General features: G+C 38.5%; 1 protein-coding gene across 2 annotated transcripts; it reads right to left on the bottom strand.

The window, feature by feature from the left end:
* Positions 1-449: 449 nt before the first annotated feature.
* NKAP (NFKB activating protein) lies at positions 450-21,387 on the bottom strand. 2 transcript variants are annotated; one of them, XM_065915418.1, is made up of 9 exons: positions 20,887-21,387; positions 18,196-18,276; positions 16,156-16,226; positions 15,717-15,857; positions 13,885-13,948; positions 12,373-12,482; positions 12,198-12,273; positions 10,985-11,134; positions 450-5,618 (listed from the first exon to the last, which is right to left on the bottom strand). In XM_065915418.1, exons 1-9 carry the CDS (start codon positions 21,270-21,272, stop codon positions 5,444-5,446), a joined length of 1,254 nt encoding a protein of 417 aa, XP_065771490.1. In that variant the 5' UTR covers positions 21,273-21,387; the 3' UTR covers positions 450-5,443. The 2 variants fall into 2 exon arrangements, with proteins under 2 accessions (XP_065771490.1, XP_065771491.1); XM_065915419.1 differs by having other exon boundaries at positions 15,717-15,854.
* Between the last annotated feature and the right edge of the window lie 757 nt (positions 21,388-22,144).

The following is a 22,144-nucleotide window of genomic DNA, read 5'->3' as shown; positions in this document are numbered from 1 at the left end:
GGAGTAGATTAAATTCACCTGTCAGACCAAACTGAGATTGGTCCTTGGCTCTTTGTTCCCCCATCTGAGCCTGAGTCTCCAGCCTGAACATACCTCTTTCATGGGCACAACTGGGGAACAGAAAAATAGCAAAAGTTCTACAGCTCATAATATAACCAGTCTGAAGGGTTTCCCTACTCACAGTTCCCTTTATTTAATGCAAGTTAAGCCTCAATGTTAAACAATACATTCTGAAACTCTGCAACTGGGCATGCTGCCCACTGCAACTGTGATGGCACTAGGGTGGCTTGAGGATTGGCTTGATGAAACAGGGAAGGTTCAATCACCACCCTTACTATTTCTGGCCTTCTTCCACCCTCACACCAGATCACTTGTTCCTACCGTCCCTGTGAAGCTGTCTTGCCTGGCTGCAAGATCTTAAAACACAAGACAAAATTACGAGTGATTACTTATAGGTATATCAGAATACATATTTATGTAGACAAGCACTTGAAAGGAACACAGAATACTAAAGACAATTGATGGGGTAAAACTGTGGATAATTTTTCTTTCTTCTTCTTCAACTGTTACATTTGTGAAATAAATTGAAAAGGAGGGAAAATCTTATCAGAGCAACAGGTGAGAAGGTGGGAGAACCAGGTAAGTCTCCTTGGAGAACAAAAAAGTATATTTCAATTACAACAGCCCTCCCATTTAACTTATGGCTCAGGTGACTAAAACACAGCTTGAAGCAGTAACTCTAATGGGCTGAAAATAAAATACTCTGAGCCCTTTTATTCTTCCCTCCTCTTTCCCAAAGAATATGCTACCGAAGCTGCTATTTGGCAGATCTTTACTGAAAAAATCTTAATGAAAGATATGATAAATTTCTGAAATAAATTAATATATTTTCTTTCATTTACTCAATAAGCATTTATTGAGTATCTACTCTGTAGAGGAGACAGGAGAATCCAATGGAAATCCATAATATTCACATATCACAAAACTTGTTACATTTAGGGGGAAGGGTGGGGGGAAGGGTTAGGGAGTTTGGAATTGACACATATACACTGCTATATTTAATAATGGATAACCAACAAGGACTACCATATAGCACAGGGAACTCTGCTCAATGTTATGTGGCAGGCTGGATGGGAGGGGAATTTGGTGGGGAAGAATGTTTATGTATGGCTGAGCCCCTTTGCGGTCCACCTGAAACTATCATGATATTGTTAATCAGCTATAGCCCAATACAAAATAAAAAGTTTTTAACAACTGTTGCATTTAAACTACCTTGCCTACTGAATGAAAATCAGAGAACAATCCAATTCAGTCTCTAGGAACGAGTAACAAAAACTAATGTTCTTAGAGAAAAAAATTTTTAAAAAATGTGGCCCCCTTTTGCACATTTGTGGCATCTCAGTTCTCTGACAAGGGATTGCACTTGGGCCCTCGGCAGTGAAAGCACAGAGTCCTCACCACTGCACTATTGGGGGAATTCCTGAGAATAAAATTTTTAGATGGGAAATAAAAATTTACATTTTATCACACAGGGAAATGGACAGATTATGACTCACAAATTTGGGACCTAGTTTCAACTTTCGGAAATAATAGATATATTAGGCTAGGCAACAAAGATGATAAATCACAATCACTTCAAATTCAGTCATCATAAATGTTGCCACGTGCCAACTGGCTGTTTAGTTCATTAGCTGGGTTAAAGGTAGACATTTTCCTAGAATATATGTTAAGTAGTAAATTTTTAATCTATACTTTAATAAAGTATATCAAGTATACTTTCACTGTTTTGTTTTAAAACTTAAAAAAAAAACTTTCAACTAATATAATACTGGAGTGGCTTGCCATTCCCTTCTCCAGAGGATCGTCCTGACCCAGGGATCGAACCCAGGTCTTTTGCATTGCAGGCAGACTCTTTACCATCTGAGTCATCTGGGAAGTTAGCGTATAAGGAGAGAGGGCATTTTATAACAACAGAACCTGAAATTCCCTATCATTCAGATAATTTAAACTTATCTTAGGCACATAATAATGCAGTTCAAAACAACCTTAACAAAAACAGCCAAAACTTCTACTATCCCCTTCCTGCTTCCCTCCTATGTCTTAACAACTAAACTTGAACAAAAGGAGGGAAGAAAAAAAAAGATCATGATTTCATAGTCCCAGAATTTTTCATTTTTCCCAAAGTCAAAAGTCAATAATAGCCATAAAAAAGTGATAAAGTGAGAAGTTAACCTGAATGACAGATGTAAAAAATAAACTGAAAAGTTTAAGAATGTTTAAAATGAAATCTGCTCATAGAAGAAATCAAAAAAGAAATCAAAATATGCATATAAACAAATGAAAATGAAAACACAACAACCCAAAACCTATGGGACACTGTAAAAGCAGTGCTAACGGGAAGGTTCATAGCATTACAGGCTTACCTCAAGAAACAAGAAAAAAGTCAAATAAATAACCTAACTCTACACCTAAAGCAATTAGAGAAGGAAGAAATGAAGAACCCCAGGGTTAGTAGAAGGAAAGAAATCTTAAAAAATTAGGGCAGAAATAAATGCAAAAGAAACAAAAGAGACCATAGCAAAAATCAACAAAGCTAAAAGCTGGTTTTTTGAAAAGGTAAATAAAATTGACAAATCGTTAGCCAAACTCATTAAGAAACAAAGGGAGAAGAACCAAATCAACAAAATTAGAAATGAAAATGGAGAGATCACAACAGACAACTCTGAAATACAAAGGATCATAAGAGACTACTACCAGCAGCTCTATGCCAATAAAATGGACAACTTGGAAGAAATGGACAAATTCTTAGAAAAGTGTAACTTTCCAAAACTGAACCAGGAAGAAATAGAAGATCTTAACAGACCCATCACAAGCAAGGAAATTGAAACTGTAATCAGAAATCTTCCAGCAAACAAAAGCCCAGGACCAGATGGCTTCACAACTGAATTCTACCAAAAATTTAGAGAAGAGCTAACACCTACCTTACTCAAACTCTTCCAGAATATTGCAGAAGAAGGCAAACTTCCAAACTCATTCTATGAGGCCACCATCATCCTAATACCAAAACCTGACAAAGATGCCACAAAAAAAGAAAACTACAGGCCAATATCACTGATGAACATAGATACAAAAATCCTTAACAAAATCCTAGCAAACAGAATCCAACAACATCTTAAAAAGATCATACATCATGACCAAGTGGGCTTTATCCCAGGAATGCAAAGATTCTTCAATATCTGCAAATCAATCAATGTAATACACTACATTAACAAATTGAAAGATAAAAACCATATGATTATCTCAACAGATGCAGAGAAAGCCTTTGACAAAATTAAACATCCATTTATGATAAAAACTCTCCAGAAAGCAGGCATAGAAGGAACATACCTCAGCATAATAAAAGCTCTATATGACAAACCCACAGCAAACATTATCCTCAATGGTGAAAAATTGAAAGCATTTCCCCTAAAGTCAGAAACAGGACAAGGGTGCCCACTCTCACCACTACTAGTCAACATAGTTTTGCAAGTTTTGGCCACAGCAATCAGAGCAGAAAAAGAAATAAAAGGAATCCAGATAGGAAAAGAAGAAGTAAAACTCTCACTGTTTGCAGATGACATGATCCTCTACATAGAAAACCTCAACATGCTCAACATCACTCATTATCAGGGAAATGCAAATCAAAACTACAATGAGGTACCATTTCACGCCAGTCAGAATGGCTGCTATCCAAAAGTCTACAAGCAATAAATGCTGGAGAGGGTGTGGAGAAAAGGGAACCCTCTTACACTATTGGTGGGAATGCAAACTAGTACAGCCACTATGGAGAATTGTGTGGAGATTCCTTAAAAAACTGGAAATAGAACTGCCATATGACCCAGCAATCCCACTACTGGGCATACACACCGAGGAAACCAGAACTGAAAGCGACACGTGTACCCCAATGTTCATCACAGCACTGTTTATAATAGCCAGGACATGGAAGCAACCTAGATGGCCATCAGCAGACGAATGGATAAGAAAGTTGTTATACATATACACAATGGAATATTACTGAACCATTAAAAAGAATACATTTGAATCAGTTCTAATGAGATGGCTAAAGCTGGAGCCCATTATACAGAGTGAAGAGAGTCAGAAAGATAAACACCAATACAGTATACTAACACATATATATGGAATTTAGAAAGATGATAACAATAACTCCATATGCAAGACAGAAAAAGAGACACAGATGTACAGAACAGACTTTTGGACTCTATGGGAGAAGGCGAGGGTGGGATGATCTGAGAGAACAGCATCGAAACATGTATATTATCAAGTGTGAAACAGATCACCAGTCCAGGTTGGATGCATGAGACAAGTGCTCGGAGCTGGTGCACTGGGATGACCCAGAGGGATGGGATGGGGAGGGGGGTAGGAGGGGGGTTCAGGATGGGGAACACATGTAAATCCATGGCTGATTCATGTCAATGTATGCAAAAACCACTACAATATTAAAATAATTATCCTCCAACTAATAAAAATAAATGAAAAAAAAATAAAATGAAATCTGCATGTTACATGAAGTACAGAGTTAAAAACATTTTTAATATCACATTATCTTCATCCTTATGACACATGAAGTTAAAGCAACAATTCACTGTATTTTTCCTTATTAAACTCCTGATTATTATTGATTCCTATTCATTTACAGTGTTCAAATGATGATCTAAACACAGTTCAGATGGAAATAATGTACTTCCATTTACAGAACAGACTTCCCAATATTTTATATTTGAAAGAGCCATTCTTAAGTAACCTGTTAAGAATTTTAAACCTAATGTTCATATTTTCAATTCAGTAAGTCTGTGGGTTAGTTTGCTGTTTGGTTTGTTGGTTGGTTTGGGGGTGGAGGTAGGGACTAAAATCAAAATACATTATTTCCAGAGCAGACAACATATTGTAATATACAAGTCAATCTTCAAATTCTAGATTTTCTTTTTTTCAGCCATGCCTTCTTTCTGTTAACAAAAGTGGCCTCCTGTATGTTTCTATCAAGTCCCTTTATGACATTCAACATAGAGGAATGATAACTTCCCACAAGTTCAGTTGGGGTGGGCATCATGTAGAACTCGTGGCAGCACTGTCCCATAATGTAAGAGTTCAGTTCCTCATTTCACCAGCATTTTCTCTCAATGTCTCCTCCCCCAACACAGTAGAATTTCACTCATGATTTGGATTTTTAAACCAGAAAGTTGTTTTGGTTAATCCAAAATAACCCAAAGAGCTTGCTAAAGTTATATCAATACGCAGCTTTTTTTAATAGGACTGAAAGAATTAAATAGAAGGCACAGTAGCACTGTAAAGCTTTTTCAGATCATAATCTTTTTGTGTGTGTATATATGGAACCCAAACTTTCTTTTTTGTTGTTAAAAACGTCTGATGAACAATCAGAAAATCCTTATTTGTCCTCTTTCCCTTTAGTTTTCCTGTATACCATCTCTCGAAAACTGGCCAAGATCTTGTTTTCTCTCTTTCGTCTCTCTTCTTGGTTAAAGGATGCAAGGGCTCTCTTCTCATCAGCACTATAGATCTGGTTTTCTTTTCGCAGACGCACAGCTTCCATTCGGCGATGCCTGGAGATAATTGTATTTTTGGCTTAATTTCTCAGTAGTTATTCTCATAGTGTTTCCTCACTAATCCTTTCCTAATACAGAGTGGTCAATTTAAAATGCTGACAAATAGAAACTTTCTCTAGATTTTCCAAGGATCATTCATTTTATCCGCTGACATGTCCTTTGATTAATTTCTAGTATGTAAATAATGATCTCTGAGGTTCTGTCAATAGAGTGAAGTTATTAATTTCAAATTCTAAGGGTATAAATCTAGTTCTGTTGTTTCTAGTAAGACAAGCAAACAGGCAAATTATTAAACTTCCTAAGTAGTATGCAGACTTGATAGTAGGACAGATAAAATTTAAGTTGTCATCTAGCTGGTGGAACTTCTTCAGAGTTCTAATTTATCCTATAACCAAAAAAACTAGGTTTAAATCTACAACTGAATTTTGGATGTTTTGTGGGTGGATTTAACTTCCTTAGAATCCAGTAGCAGCTCACAGAAAAGAAATAAGGGATTTTAGACCAAGAGCCAAATCAGGAAAGTATAGGCTCTGAGGCAGAAGGAAACTCTTAGATCGTCTTCAAAAGGTCTGCTTATTTAGAAGAAAAACTTCACGAAAACCTGCTGCTTTTATGTGTATGTACGCAAACCTACACAATCAATTATAGAAAGCTTGAACTATGCCTAGAAAAACAGAGCAAACTGAGTAAGGTGAAGAGGGGAGACTCATTTCAGGTTAGTGTGAAGGTGGGGGAGTGGCAGGTCAAGGAGTCAAGGAGATGACAATGTACTTAGGTTGCTCAGGGTACAGTGAGGAGAGGAACTGATCTGGAACAGAAAGTGCTAGATGAATGATGCTGTGGTAAACATCCATATACACATCTCCCAGTACATGGGAAAGATCCTCTTGGGTACAGGTATGGAATTGCTTGGTCATAAAATACGTGAATGCTCAACTTTCCAAGATAACATCAGACTGTTTTCTAATGTATACCACCACTAGCAATACTTAAGAGATCATATAGACACACATCTTATCAAATGCTTGCAGTTATTAGAACTTTGAACTTCTATTGAATGGGTGTAAAACCATATGTCCATAAGTTGATTTCCATTTCCAATGATAATGAACATCTTTTTCAGTTCAGTTCAGTTCTGTTACTCAGTTATGTCCGACTCTTTGCGACCCCATGAACTGCAGCACGCCAGGCCTCCTATCCATCACAAACTGCCGGAGTCTACCCAAACCCATGTCCATTGAGTCAGTGATGCCATCCAACCATCTCATCCTCTGTCGTCCCCTACTCCTCCTGCCCTCAATCTTTCCCAGCATCAGGGTTTTCTCAAATGAGTCAGCTGTTCACATCAGGTGGCCAAATTATTGGAGTTTCAGCTTCAACATCAGTCCTTCCAATGAACATTCAGGACTGATCTCCTTTAGGATGAACTGGTTGGATCTCCTTGCAGTCCAAAGGACTCTCAAGAGTCTTCTCCAACACCACAGTTCAAAAGCATCAATCCTTCTGTGCTCAGCTTTCTTTATAGTCCAACTCTCACGTCCATACATGACCACTGGAAAAACCATAGCCTTGACTAGACGGACCTTTGTTGACAGAGTAATGTCTCTACTTTTTAATATGCTGTCTAGGTTGGTCACAACTTTTCTTCCAAGGAGTAAGCGTCTTTTAATTTCATAGATGCAATCACCATCTGCAGTGATTTTGGAGCCCAGAAAAATAAAGTCTGCCACTGTTTCCCCATCTATTTGCCATGAAGTGATGGGACCAGATGCCATGATCTTAGTTTTCTGAATGCTGAGCTTTAAGCCAACTTTTTCACTCTCCTCTTTCACTTTCATCAAGAGGCTCTTTAGTTCTTCTTCACTTTCTGCCTTAAGGGTGGTGTCATCTGCATCTCTGAGGTTACTGATATTTCTCCCAGCAATCTTGATTCCAGCTTGTGCTTCATCCAGCCCAGCATTTCTCATGATGTACTCTGCATATAAGTTAAATAAGCAGGGTGACAATATACAGTCTTGAGGTACTCCTTTCCTGATTTGGAACCAGTCTGTTGTTCCATGTCCAGTTCTAACTGTTGCTTCCTGACCTGCATACAGGTTTCTCAGGAGGCAGGTCAGGTGGACTGGTATTCCCATCTCTTTCAGAATTTTCCACAGTTTATTGTGATCCACACAGTCAAAGGCTTTGGCATAGTCAATAAAGGAGAAATAGATGTTTTTCTGGAACTCTCTTGCTGTTTTGATGATCCAGAGGATGTTGGCAATTTGATCTCTGGTTCCTCTGCCTTTTCTAAAACCAGCTTGAACATCTGGAAGTTCACGGTTCACGAATTGCTGAAGCCCGGTGTGGAGAATTTTGAGCATTACTTTACTAGTGTGTGAGATGAGTGCAATTGTGTGGTAGTTTGAGCATTCTTTGGCATTGCCTTTCTTAGGGATTGGAATGAAAACTGACCTTTTCCAGTCCTGTGACCACTGCTGAGTTTTCCAAATTTGCTGACATATTGAGTGCAGCACTTTCACAGCATCATTTTTTAGGATTTGAAATACCTCAACTGGAATTCCATCACCTCCACTAGCTCTGTTCATAGTGATGCTCCTAAGGCCCACTTGACTTCACATTCCAGGATGTCTGGCTCTAGCTGAGTGTGAGTGATCAGACCATCATGATAATCTGGGTTGTGAAGATCTTTTTCGTACAGTTCTGTGTATTCTTGCACCGCTTCTTAATATCTTCTGCTTCTGTTAGGTCCATACCATTTCTGTCCTTTATTGAACCCATCTTTGCATGAAATGTTCCCTTGGTATCTCTAATTTTCTTGAAGAGATCCCTAGTCTTTCCCTTTCTATTGTTTTCCTCTATTTCTTTGCATTGATCGCTGAGGAAGGCTTTCTTATCTCTCCTTGCTATTCTTTGGAACTCTGCATTCAAATGGGTATATCTTTCCTTTTCTCCTTTGCTTCTCACTTCTCTTCTTTTCACAGCTATCTGTAAGGCCTCCTCAGACAGCCATTTTGCTTTTTTGCATTTCTTTTCCATGGGGATGGTCTTGATCCCTGTCTCCTGTACAATGTCACAAACCTCCGTCCATAGTTCATCAGGCTCTCTGTGTATCAGATCTAGTCCCTTAAATCTATTTCTTACTTCCACTATATAGTCATAAGGGATTTGATTTAGGTCATACCTGAATGGTCTAGTGGTTTTCCCCACTTTCTTCAATTTAAGTCTGAAGCTGGCAATAAGGAGTTCATGATCCAATCAAGATCATGAACATCTTTTTATGTGTAGCCCTATATTTTTTTCTTCTGACAAATGCCTGTGTCATTTTTCTCACTTTCCTTTTGTTTACAGAAATTCTTTAAATACTCTCAGTACTAACTCTTTATCACTTTTGTGTATTACAAGATCTTATCCCAGCTTGGAACTTGTCTTTTCTGATGAACAAAAGTTCTTGCTTTTACCTCAGGTAAAGTTATTAATATATTATTGTGTGGTTGGTGCATTTTTTGGTCTTCTTTAAGAAATACTTCCCCACCCCAAGATCTAATAGATAACTGTTCATATTCTATAGTAAGCATAATGAAGTTGTTTTTGACATTTAAGTCCATAACCTAGCTGCACTGACTTTTAAATATAGTGATAAAGGGTTCTAGACTTCCCTGGTAGCTCAGGCTGTAAATATAGTGATAAAGGGTTCTACTTACATTTTTCTCCATACAGGTGACCATTTTCTTCCTGCTCCATTTACTGCCTAGTTCCTTCTTTCCCCACTGATTGGAGAAAGCAGCTCTTTCATGTAATGAAGTTCCATACATGCATAACTCTACCAGGCTCTGTATTTTATTCCTCTGAACAGTTCATTTGTTTCCACACTCTTTCTGAAGTGAAGTGCTGCATGATTCATAATAAGCCCTCATATCAGTAGGAAAAATCACCTTCTTGCTCTTCTTCAGAAATGAGATGGCTGCTCTTGGCCCTTTAGTCTAACATTTTAATTTTGCAAGAACTGATAACTCTATAGTGTTGCCTTCCTATTCATGAACATGGTATCCCTCCATTTATTTAGGTCTTAGTAAATGTCTCAGTGTTTTATAGTTTTGCCTGTAAAGATCTTAGACTTCTTTTGTTAAGATTTACTCCTAAGTCCTTCATATTCTCTGATGATACTGTTATAAATGTTTTCCTCTCATTTAATTATATTTTCTAGTTGTTTGTTGCTGGTACACAGAAATGCAATTGATTTTTGTATATTGACTTTATATCTAACCATTTGTTAAACATTCCTGTTATTTATAATTCATCTGAGGATTCCTTAGGATTTTCTTTAAGTTAATTATTTTATTTTGGGCTGTGCTGGGTCTTCGTTGCTGCACGTGGGCTTTCTCTGGTGCTTAGCCTTCTCATTGTGGTGGCCTCTCTCATTGTGAAGCACAGGCTCTAGGCTCTCGGGCTTCAGTAGTTGCAGTTCCCAGGTTCTAGAGCTCGGGCTCTGTATCTGTGGTGCATAGGCTTAGTTGCCCCAAGTCATGTGGAATCTTCCCAGATCAGAGATTAAACCCATGTTCCCTGCATTGCAGGGTGGATTCTTAAACCCCTGGACCACCAGGGAAGTCCAGGATTTTCTATCATTCACAAAAAGTGACAGCGTTACATCCTTTGTTCCAATTCTTGTGCCTCTCATTTCTTTTTCTTGTCTTATTGGTTCTTAGATATAATGTTTTCAAATGTCAGTCCTCAGAATTCCAAGATTCTGAAGATGCTTCAGGGGTCGTGCAAATATATGCCCACTTTTAAAAGTTTATGAAGTTTTAAAATTCAGCTTGATCTTGGTATTGAAACACTATTAGTTCACTCTCCTTGTTCTTCCTGGTATTTTGTTTTTTCTTCCCCATTTTATATTCCTTTTCTCACGCTGAAACTGACCTCTGTCATATCCTTTTTCATTCTTCATTCTCAAGTGTCCAGAGGACTAGAGAGTTCACGTTCTCCACAGAGAACTAGAGGCACACTCAGAAACTTTTACTGTCTTATGAAAATGCTTTCTTAACTACCAGAAGGCCACACTGCTCATGGGGCACTGATAAGTAACTGAATTTAACTATCTCCTCCAGAAGATAAACTATCTGTATCAAACTATGAACTAGAAAAGGACACTGGAAAGCCTAATTCTTTGAAGCTGGAGATACAACTGAGTTGCATACCTACTTGGAATTTTAGACAACTATATTTATACCAATAAAACCAATAACAAACCAACATCTATACTCTACCTTTCATTAGAAATGGGCACTTAATGAAAATCTATCACCAAAATATAATTTTGGTAGTTATAAAGGAAACTGACCTCATTGCCAAGAACATACCTGCTGCCACTCATTACATAGCCTGAACATTCAAATGACGCAATTTCTTCACTTGTCAAGCCAATTTCACCTCTTCGTGGGATACGTTTTCCAGCTTTTACATATTCAGCCATAGCTGCACCTTCACCGGGTAACAGAGCATGGCCATAGCTACAAAGTAATATAGAATTAAGAAAAGGTTCATTATAAAAGAAAGCACAAAAAACATTTCTCTCAGAAAACAGTAGGAATAACAGTTGCTGGGCAGCATGCTGGGAAGCCTTATGTAAATTATCTTAATTTAATTAGGGAACACTGCACTGTGACCTATATTACTAACCCAGAAATGCAGATACTTTGGAAGAATAAAAGGACTGATGTTAGTGAGCATGTATTCATGGTTTACAATTATGGATCAGTTTTCCCTACAGCTGTTGTCTTTATTGCTTCTGCCTCCAGTGAATTCCTTTTCCCTTTAAATACAAAGTAGAGAAATAATATATCTCAAATTAACATATTTTTTAGACTTATAGCCAATAATAATGCTATACAGTAACAGTTCTCTATTAACTTTCATTCAAGGGGACTTTGAAAACTACCATCCTGGAACTTCCCTGGTGGTCCAATAGCTAAGACTCCACGTTCCCAGTGCAGGGGGCCTGGGTTTGATACCTGGTCAGGGAACTAAACCCCAAATGCTACAACTAAGACCTAATACACTTGAAGAAAAAATTTTAAAAACAAAAAACAAAAACTACCACCCCTTCATTCCATTCACTAAATTCTTCGTGAGTATCTATTAAACTCAAAGCTTGTAATATACAGTAAAAATAATCTCTGTTCTTGTGGAATTTATGTATTAATAAGGATATAACACTAACACAATGTAGAATATATATTACAATGCACAAAATAAAATGCTGTGAGTACTAAAGAATTAAAGAGGGGTAGGAATCACACCTACCTGTGGAAGGAAGGTATTGGGAACCAGCACATGCCTCTCCTTTGAGGGGCTTTGAGAAATGTTAAGGATTTTAACAGGAAGGAATTGGGGTTAGTGAAGAAACCAGGACTAGGAAAAGAAGGGAAGGCATGTTGGAGGAAGAAGTAAGGTAAAAGTGCACAGAAACTTTGGGTCTAAATAAGGGAGTAGTGAAATATATACTTGGAAGAGTAAGTTAGGACCATACTTTTGGGAAGGCACTTTAGAGATTATAAACATGCTCTTACTTACTTCAGAGGTTTATCATCTTGAGAGGTAAGTGTTTTGGGAGCCTCTGGGCCAATCAAATCTGAGGGTTCTTCAGGTTCTGCAGGAAAAGATATTCAGAAACATATTCACATTTCGACTAATCAGTTAATTCAGTGTTTTATTTGTTCTGAAATCAAAGTCTATCAGAAGAACCTACTTGATCGATCCTTCCAGGGATTCTCCAGAAACTCTTCTTGGGACTCTTTAGAACTTGAGTCACTGGAATCTTTTCTGCTCTTCTTAGACTTCTTTTTCTTGTATTTCTTCCTGCATTGATTATAATTTGATATAAATTGATTTAATATTCCCAGGCTAAAGGGCATCTTACTTTTTCAAGGCAATGAAAGACTGATTGAAATGATTTGGATGCTCAGCTTATTCAAATGTGTTAGAGAAGAATTTGTATTAAAAATTTTAACTTATTTAACCAAATCATGTTTCACTATAAGCTGGCTCAGATAGTAAAGAATCCGCCTGCAATGCAGGAGACCCAGGTTCAATTCCAGGGTTGGGACGATCCCCTGGAGAAGGGAATGGCAACCCAATCCAGTACTCTTGCCCGGAGAATTCCATGGACAGAGGAGCCTGGCGGGCTACAGTCCATGGGGTCGCAAAGAATCAGATAAGACTGAGCGACAAACACTTTCACTTTCAAGGGAACAATAAAATATAGTTCTCATGTTTTAGAAAGATAGCAGAAATAAAGCAGTTTAAGAAAACAGCACTTATCAATTTGAACATCAGTAATTTTCAGTATAATGGATTAAAATACATCAAATATGTTTGAATCCTTGGGCTCATAATGATAAAAACATCAAAAAACCTCAACTCATTATTTTGAAAACTCATAAAACAAGTAAGCAATTATTCCACCCTTCCTATACCAACTATACTCCAGGGTAACCAAACAGTTAATGATGGTAGGCTTCTCATATATAATTATTTTACCTAATAAATGAAGAATCATTTTGCAATCACTAATGAAGGGACCTAAACAAAGACTATTGATGCAGGTTAATATGTCAAAATGAGATGACCAGACATTATCTGCCTCCTGCTGGAAGTACACAGTACTACTTATGAAGTACTCCTACCAAAAACTCAAATCTGAAGCTTATCAAGTGTCTAGACCTAACTACCAATCTACAGGAAATATAAAAGACCAAAAGCATGTTAAAAGGACACCATAAGAATACAACCAGCAAAATCCACACTGCAGGAAACTCTCCAGGGCAAATGATATTGTTTCCTCTAGAACTAAACTGCAGGAACAAAAAGGGAAGGGAAAGTTATCTATTTAAAGAGATGAAAAAGACCTATCAACCAATCACAATTCATGTACATTGTTTAGATTCTAATTTGAGGAAACTATTCAAAAAACTGCTGAGATCTGAATGAAGAATTAATATTAAATATTTTATGTGGATTAATAGTATTGTGCTTTTTTTTTTAAAGAATGCCTATCTTTCAGAGAAACTTGCAGCTTTATGGATGAAATGATATCTGGGACCGGTTTCAAAATAACAGTGGGGGTGGACAGCAGAGACTGTCAATAAGCTGATAATTGTTCAAGCTGAGTGATGGTTACATAGAAGTCCATTATACTATTTTATATAATTGTATATATTTTTGAAATTTTCCATAATAAAAATTAAAGAAAAAAACCAACGATCTGCGTTTCTTCTTCTTTTCCTTTTTCTTGGCTTTCTTTGCTCTCCTTTTTGTATCTTCATCTGCAAATTAAAGCATATTACAATTTAAAAAAATTTTAACTCTAAAACCTTAATACTTTTGAGTAGATAAATACCTTATAACTCTTCTATTTGTTGTTACAGAGAATTTAATTCATTCAAACATCTACTGTTAGGAAATGTACAAGGAATGAGGGACACAGAAATTAAAGTTGCACTAAGCATTTGGTTCTATAGGGTATTATTACTAACTTGATTGCATGAGATAATAGTATTGTGATTAGATAGGAAAATGTCCTTATTGTTTAAAGATGGACACAAAGATATTTAGGGTGGCAGTGTGATATTTGTAATTTACCTCGAATATCTCAACAACAACAAAAATCCATATTTGAAGCAAACATGTCAAAATGCTAACAGATGGTACACCTGAGTGACAAGCAATGTATATGGCATTAATGACACTACTCCCTTCACTTTTCTGGATGTTTGAGTATCTTCATGATGTGTGTGTTTGGGGGGATGCTTTCCAGGAGCTCAGTCTAGTGGAACAGACAGAGGGAAGGGGGTCAGTAGAATCCGAGTGACAGGGAAGTAGGGGGCAGTGTTCTGGGCGCACAGAGGAGTATCACCATCAGGCTGGTTTGGAGAGGGTGGGTGAGGAATGGTTGACTGTGAAAAAGTGACTCTTAAGCTAATTCTTTCTAAGTCAGTCTTATTACAAAAGTAATGCACGTTCATCCATGCAGTGAGTAGGCCAAGCCGCATGCAAGGAGAGACTGGCACTGTAGGCAGCTGGATTCTGTACCACATGGCAGAGTCAGGAGAAAGGATGTGCAATATGAGGAGATGAAAGTCACTCTCAGGACACACAGGACGCTGCAGGAGAGTGACAGGGTACCTGTGATGAGAAATCCACAGAAATGTGACCTCAGAGGAGGCACCCTCTGTCAATCACCAGCCATGGGAGGGCACCAAAAGACGGCTTTGTTGTGATGCAACCCCACAGGAAGTGTCTTCTAGAAATCAACTGCTGGCCTGAAGGGTCCCCTATGTTGTGCCTCTTTGAAAATCACACAAAGCTGACCGCTGAGTGAGAGAACCTCACAAAAGAGATGCTCCACTGGGCTGATGCAGCCCCCTATGGCCTGGTTTGGCACCACACATCTCACAGACTGACCCCAACCTGGTTCGGTGCCACATGCCTTGTGCAGCTACACACAACCACTCTGGAGTCACACCACTTAGCTCTGAATCCCAACTGTGTGACCTTGGATATGAGCGATACTTATAACCTGCTCAGGTCCTCTGTCTCCCCAACTCTAAGATGTGTCCAACAGTGACTGTGTGGATTAAACAGCAATACTGCCTATCAGGCACTTAGCAGGGTGCCCAACACAAAGTCAGTGCATGTTCAAAACTCCTGGTTATTATTTTAAAGAACCTTTTTCTAGCATAAGCTTTGGACTTCCTTGGTGGTCCAGTGGTTAAGAATCCGCCTGCCAATGCAGGGGAAAAGGGTTCAATCCCTGGTCCAGGAAAATCCCACGTGCCAGGGAACAACTAAGTCCATGCGCCACAACCACTGAGCCTGCATGCTCTAGAGCCTGAGCTCCACAACAAGAGAAGCCACTGCAATGAGAAGCCTGTGTACCGCAACGAACAATAGCCTCCACTTGCCACAACTAGAGAAAGCCCCCATGTAAGAACGAAGATCCAGCACAGCCAAAAATAAATAAAAGTAAAATAAACTTTAAGAAGTAAAACTAGTTTTGAAGCAAGGCGGGCAGAATGATATTGGCTTTCTTACCACTGGAGTCTGTGTCAGAATCAGAGTCGCTGTCACTATCATCAGAATACTTCTTGTGTTTTCTTTTGGATGATTTTTTCTTCCTCCTTTTCTTGGCTCTTTCTTTTGAATGACTAGACTTCTTCTTCTTCTTCTTTTCTTCTACATAAAATACAAATAAAAATTACTTATAAATTAAAAAATTTTTTTTAAAAACTTATTTTGTACTGGGGTATAGCCGATTGACAATGCTGTGATAGTTTCAGGTGAACAGCAAAGGGACTCAGCCATACATATACAAGTATCAGAAGTATTTCTGAGTATCGATTTTATTGTATTTGAAATACTGAAAAGGAAATGATGACAGGCAATTTGAGTAAAAGTAAAGTCTAATGTTTAACTATTTATAAATGTATTTTTAAAAATTTCTCAATAAAAAAGCTCTCAATTAAAAAAATACCTTCTGAAGTAGAAGCTGAACTGGTGCTTTTCTTTGGCTCTTCATCCTCTACTGGTGTATGTTCATCAGAGCTGAATTTAAAGAAAATGGTAGTAAGAATCAGAAGAGTGTTAAAGGCAACCTACTGAATGTTGTTCAGTCGCTCAGTTGTATCTGACTCTTTGCAACCCTGGGGACTGCAGCATGGACTGAATGAGAGAAACCACTTGGCAAATCATATCCAAGAAGGGATTAATATTAAAAAAAACCCAAAAACCAAAAAATGATGTAATTTTACAAACAGGCAGGGGATCTGAATAGACATTTTTTCAAAGAAGACACACAGATGGCCAATAGGTAATGAAGAGATGTTCAACATCATTAATCATTGGGGAAATGCAAATGAAAACCACAATGAGATATCACTTCACACCTGTTTGGATGAATGTTACCAAAAAGACAAAAGATAACAACTGTTAGTGAGAATATGGAAAAGAGGGAACACTTACACTCGGTTAGTGAGAATGTAAACTCGGTTAGTGAGAATGTAAAATGGTACAGCTATTATAGAATTCAGAATGGAGGTTCTTCAAGAAATTAAAAACTGAACTTCCATATCACCTAACAATCTCATTTCTGGATATATATCTGATGGAACTGAAATCAGTATCTTAAAGAGATATCTGGACTCTCATGCTCACTGCAGCATTACTTACAATAGCCAAAATGTTAAAACAACCAAATACCCATGAATGTATGAATGGACAAAAGAACTATGAGAAACACACATGCATACCCCACAACAGAATATTATTTATCTTTAAAAAAGAATGAAGCTTGCCATTTTCAACAACATGGACAGCCTGTGAGGGCATTTGCTAAATGAAATGTCAAACAGAGAAAGATAACACATGATCTCACTTATATGTGAAATCTAAAAAACAAAAAACCACCACACCACAGATACAGAGAACAGACTGATGGTTGCCAGAGCACAGAAGGTGGGGGCAGGGCATGGGTAAAACACATGATGGGGATCAAGAAGTACAAACTTCCAGTTATAAAATAAGTAAGTCATGGGGATGTGATGTACAGCATGGCGACTGCAGTTAATAATGCTGTGTTGCATATCTGACAGTTGATAAGAAAGTAAATCTTAGAAGTTCTCATCACAAGAAAAAAATGTTTATAACTATATATGGTGACAGATGCTAACTAGACTTACTATGGTGATCATTTTGCAATATATACAAATATTGAATCATCATGTTATAACATGCCTGAAACTAATATTGTATGTCAAGTATATCTCAAAAAATAATAGGGGGTGGAGAAAAAATAACAATTTTTTAAGAAGAAAAAAGAACTTTCAGATAATAATGCTTTATCACCCTGTCGCAAACTACAGGTTTACCAGTCAAGCACCTTGTCTCAAGAAAACACAGAAATAGAGCAGAGGGTAGATGCAGCTTCTGAATGGCACCAAAGAGAGAAAAGCCACAGTCCATAGGGTTGCAAAGAGCTGGACATGACTGAACAATGACAACACAGAGGAAAAAAAAAATAAGGAAAAGAAAAAAGCATTAGGCCTTTAATAATACTGACTCAGTATATTCATTTTTAAAAACTTTGTAATGCTAATGTCTGACATTTAATCAGTTACTGGATTGAGAAAAAATAATTCAAAATAATATTAATGTATTTGTTTCAACACTGAAGCCTTCTATGAATAGGAAATTCGCATCCCATGAATTATAATTTAAAGAGAACAATTAGCATGCTAAAACCCACTAGGAGCATGTTTTAATCCTAAGGTATGTTTAATGTTTTTAAAACTCAAGGCACAGAACAGCATAAATCACAAGAAAGAGGGAAAAAAAGAGCTGTAGTTCAAGTTCTTCACTTAACAAAAATTTTGACCATAGACTCTGGATTTAAACAAATGTTGCATTTAAACTATATATGTATATATATTTAAAATTTTTATTAATTGAAGGATAATTGCTTTACAATATTGTGTTGGTTTCTGCCATATAAAAGATGTATTTTTTAATCACTTACTCTGGTTCTGGATTCTTTGGAGAAAGTCCCCACACTTCAGGAGCTCCCAATTCTCCAATCCTCTCTCTCTCACTTAGTCTCCTAGAAGAGATAGGCAGGTAAACTGTTTCCTAAATGTATTATAAGATTCAAAGGGGTCCAGTTAAGTCCTGTTTTCCCTCTACATTTTAAACTAATAAAACTTGGTTTAAACTCAGGAACTTCCCTGCCAGTCCAGTGTTTAAGACACTGTGCTACCACTGCAGGTGATACAGGTTTGATCCCTGGTTCAGGTACTAAGATCCTGCATGCCACAAGAGGTGGCCAAAAATTTTTTTTTTAAAGTAAGCTCAACATTAGTATCTAACTCAACATTAGGATCTAATGTTCTGATGTATCTGATGTTCTATCAAATAGTACAAACTACAGACAGCCAGATAGGCCTGGCCAGAGATTCAGCCTGGGAGGCTGTCCAGTGTGTCATTCCAGTACATGCATCACACAACTCCCAACTGCTCATTTCATCTTCTGCAATATGTGACAAAAATGGTCTTACATTTGGAAACAACTTCATTTGTTTATGTATCCTTATGAAAGTAAAGAGAATTCTCTACTTTGGACAAGGTCAAACCTTCGTTTTCAAAAAGTCAGGAATTAATGAAGAAAATAAAAATGAAGCATTAGAAGTAGAAAATAAAGGGAGCTCTGAAAGTAAAAAACTTTATTTGACAAAACTTTACTCAGTGAGATATAGCATTTGTTTTCTGTTTTTCCCCTAATTCTTTTTTCAAAAAGGAGTAAATTCTCTATCTACCCTTGGAAGACAAAATTATTTTATGTTTGTGATTTCTTCTCTTAATTTTCGATATTCCTTATAAACACACAAACAATACACAACAAAAACTAAGGTTTACTTCTTCAAACTTCAGCTGCTGTGACTCCACTTGTTTAAAAAAAGAACCTTATTAGAGAAATAAAATCCTTTTGATTTTTTAAAACAAATTATTTTTTTCTTCCTTATTCAGGGGAAAAGGCATAATTGTGCAGAGTCAGACTCAGGTTTCCTACTTGAAGTAACATAAAGTCTAACAGAGGACACACTTATAGCTAAACTTTGAATACATACATACCGGATGAAGAATGTTTGACAGGCTAAAAAGACCAAGCAGTAAAGTTCTTATCCCTCCTGCCATCCGACTTCATGGATACTTTAAAATTATTTATCTTCTAAATGTAGAAATGCAAATTTCATCCAAGGAATTCTGACATCTTTTGGTGAGGAATGTCTAGTATGGAAACTGGATGCTTTTTGATGGACACGGCCTAGGGGTAACTTTCTGGAAATTTTAATTTGGAGAAGTCGGTCTCCAACCTAACTCAGGACTGTTTTTACTGTTTCTGTTCCCATGCACAAAACACTAACAGCTAACACTTAAGGGCAATTTATTGTGTTTCAGGCACTAAATCATTACATCTCTAAAAAGCTTTTGTGCTAATTTTTCCCTTTTACACGGGGAAGAGATGGAACTCAGAGAGGTTAAGTAACTTGCCCAAAGTCACACAAGTATTAAGTAACAAAGGAGGGCTTCAGACTCAGGCAGTCTGATTCTGGAGCCTGTCCTTTTAATCACTAGGCTTTAGTGCCTCCCACTTTTGGAAGGAAAAAACTCAAGCTATCTCCCTACTGTTGAAACCTTAACCTGCCCCTCAATGCCTGTTAACATTTTTTAATTTCTTGTATTTTTAAACACATACAGTATGATCAGTACAGTGCCTGACACACAATTTAACACTCAATAAGCATTAGATATTAAGATTTACAAAGCACATAATTGCTATAAATGAAGTATAACCTTTAAAAACAGTGAATCAATAAAAAAAAGTGAATCACTATATTATTGTACACAGGTAACTTAAAAACATTGAATATCTACTATACTTCGATTATTTTAAGTAATAAAAATTAAAGCTTACAAAACAGTAATTATAATTCTTTTCCTTTTTCCTTATTCATTTTCCTCTCCAATACTCACTATCATTAAAGGAGATCTGATCTCAATCTGACCTCATTTTTCATGGTCAAGATTGAGACTGCTTAAGATCTTTCTCAATGTAGTCCAACCTTACAGTTTAGCAGATCATTTTTTCCTACATTTAGTCAAACATCTTGTTTCAGATTCTCCTCCCCTCCAATTTAAACCTTAAATCTCAACCTTTCCCAAGTCGCTGCAAAACAACTCCACTCACTTATCCTATTGTCTCAAACCTGTTTGATCATTCAACAAGCAATGGTTGCGCACCTACAAAGTGCTCCGCACTGTAAATTTTGTGATCAATAAACTGGGCTCTTCCAAGGGCTCAGTCTACTGGGGAATGAAAACGTGATCACTAATGACAACGACACACCCAAGTTAATGCTGTAATTCCGGCAGGTCCGAGGCTCTTGACCATGCCCGCAACAAGCCAGGAGGCTGGAAGGGGTAGCAGGAGGGAGACCAGGGCATTAGATGAAGGGGCCAGAGGATGAGCGAAAAACCTAACGATGGAAAGAGATGAATAAGGCGTTATCGTGGGTGAACTGAAGGAAGGGATGAAAACGCGCGCAAGTCACGGAGAGAGAGCGAAATGCGAATAGTCGGGTGCGGAATGAACGATAAATCGGACTCTAAAGGCTGGTGGGCTTGCGAAAGAAAGTGCGTTCGTCTCACTCACTTCTGCCGCAAGCTCTCCTCCCTCTCCTTGTCCAGGAGGCTAGGCCACGGCTTGTCGCTCCCGTAGGGGCGTGAGTAGCCGCCATAATAGGCGGACGAGGAGGCAGAAGCGAAAGGGGCACCGCGAGGTGCGGAGGGCCGCTCTCGAGAGCGTGACCGCGAGCGCGAACGGTAGGACTGGTTTCGGGAGCCTTGGCTGGAGCCACTCAGCTGATGGCTGAGGCCATTCCGGTCTCCGGACCGAGAGCAAGAGCGCGAGCGAGAGCGGCGGCCGCGCGGGGAGCGAGAGGATTTGCTAGGCTTAGGGCTCTTCGAAGAACTGCGACGCTTCCCCCCGGAGCTCGAGGCCTCCCACTCCGGGCTGCGGGAGCCAGACACCGGAGCCATCGCTATTGCTGGGTCCCTGAATCCGTGGGTGAAGGGGGCGCTCGCGCGAGCCTGGGAAAATTCTCCGTTGCCTTGGCTCCCAGGACCCGCAGCCGTACCACCGCCAGAACCCGAGGAAACCTTGGAAACAGTTCCGGGTACGTCGTCAAATTCCTTCCCCAGACCTAGGCGGTCCTACTGACTCAGGGACGGGATGTGTGTAGCCGTGTAAAGAAGCCGGTGAGGCAACAAGGTTCCCTCATCCTTCGGGTTCCGAATGAGGCCGCTCAATTCTAAGCTCTACATGAGACTGTTCCTTTTTCATCTTTGAGGTGAAAGACCTAAAGGGGAGGACGACAGGCCACAGGACACGTGTCACTGAACAGCTGTATGAACAATGAGTACTGTGTAACTAAGTAAGTAAATAAGCAATTGTATGTCTATGTATGTATGCATGTAAGTATGAGTTCCCAGATGGCGCTAGTGGTAAAGAATCCACCTGCCAGTGAAGGAGCCATAAGAGAGGTGGGGTCCATTCCTGGGTCAGGAAGATCCCCTGGAGGAGGGCATGGCAACCCACACCAGTATTCTTGCCTGGAGAATGCTACGGACAGAGGAACCTGGCGTGCTACAGCCCATAGTGTCACAAAGAGTCGGAAATGACTGAAGTGACTTAGGAGGCACAAACACACACACCGTTTTTTTGTTTCCAATTCCAAGCAAATTAAAAGGGATTTATCTAAATTGACAAAACGTGGTCCACTGGAAAAGGGAATGACAAACCACTTCAGTATTCTTGCCTTGAGAACCCCCATGAACAGCATGATAAGGCAAAAAGATAGGAGGACATTGAAAGATGAACTCCCCAGGTCAGTAGGTGCCCAATATGCTAC

Source organism: Muntiacus reevesi, chromosome X (assembly GCF_963930625.1).
Source record: "Muntiacus reevesi chromosome X, mMunRee1.1, whole genome shotgun sequence".
NCBI lineage: Eukaryota > Metazoa > Chordata > Mammalia > Artiodactyla > Cervidae > Muntiacus > Muntiacus reevesi.
Note: the sequence above shows the minus strand (reverse complement) of the source record. Positions and strands in the feature narration are given on the sequence as shown.

Coding starts and splice junctions, on each gene's coding strand:
- NKAP (XM_065915418.1), bottom strand. CDS start 21,272: ATGGCTCCGGTGTCTGGCTCCCGCAGCCCGGAGTGGGAGGCCTCGAGC. Junction 12,483..13,884: donor AAGAAGAAGAAACGCAGATC/GTTGGTTTTTTT, acceptor TAATCAATGCAG/GAAGAAATACAAGAAAAAGA. Junction 12,274..12,372: donor TCCCTGGAAGGATCGATCAA/GTAGGTTCTTCT, acceptor CTTTTCCTGCAG/AACCTGAAGAACCCTCAGAT.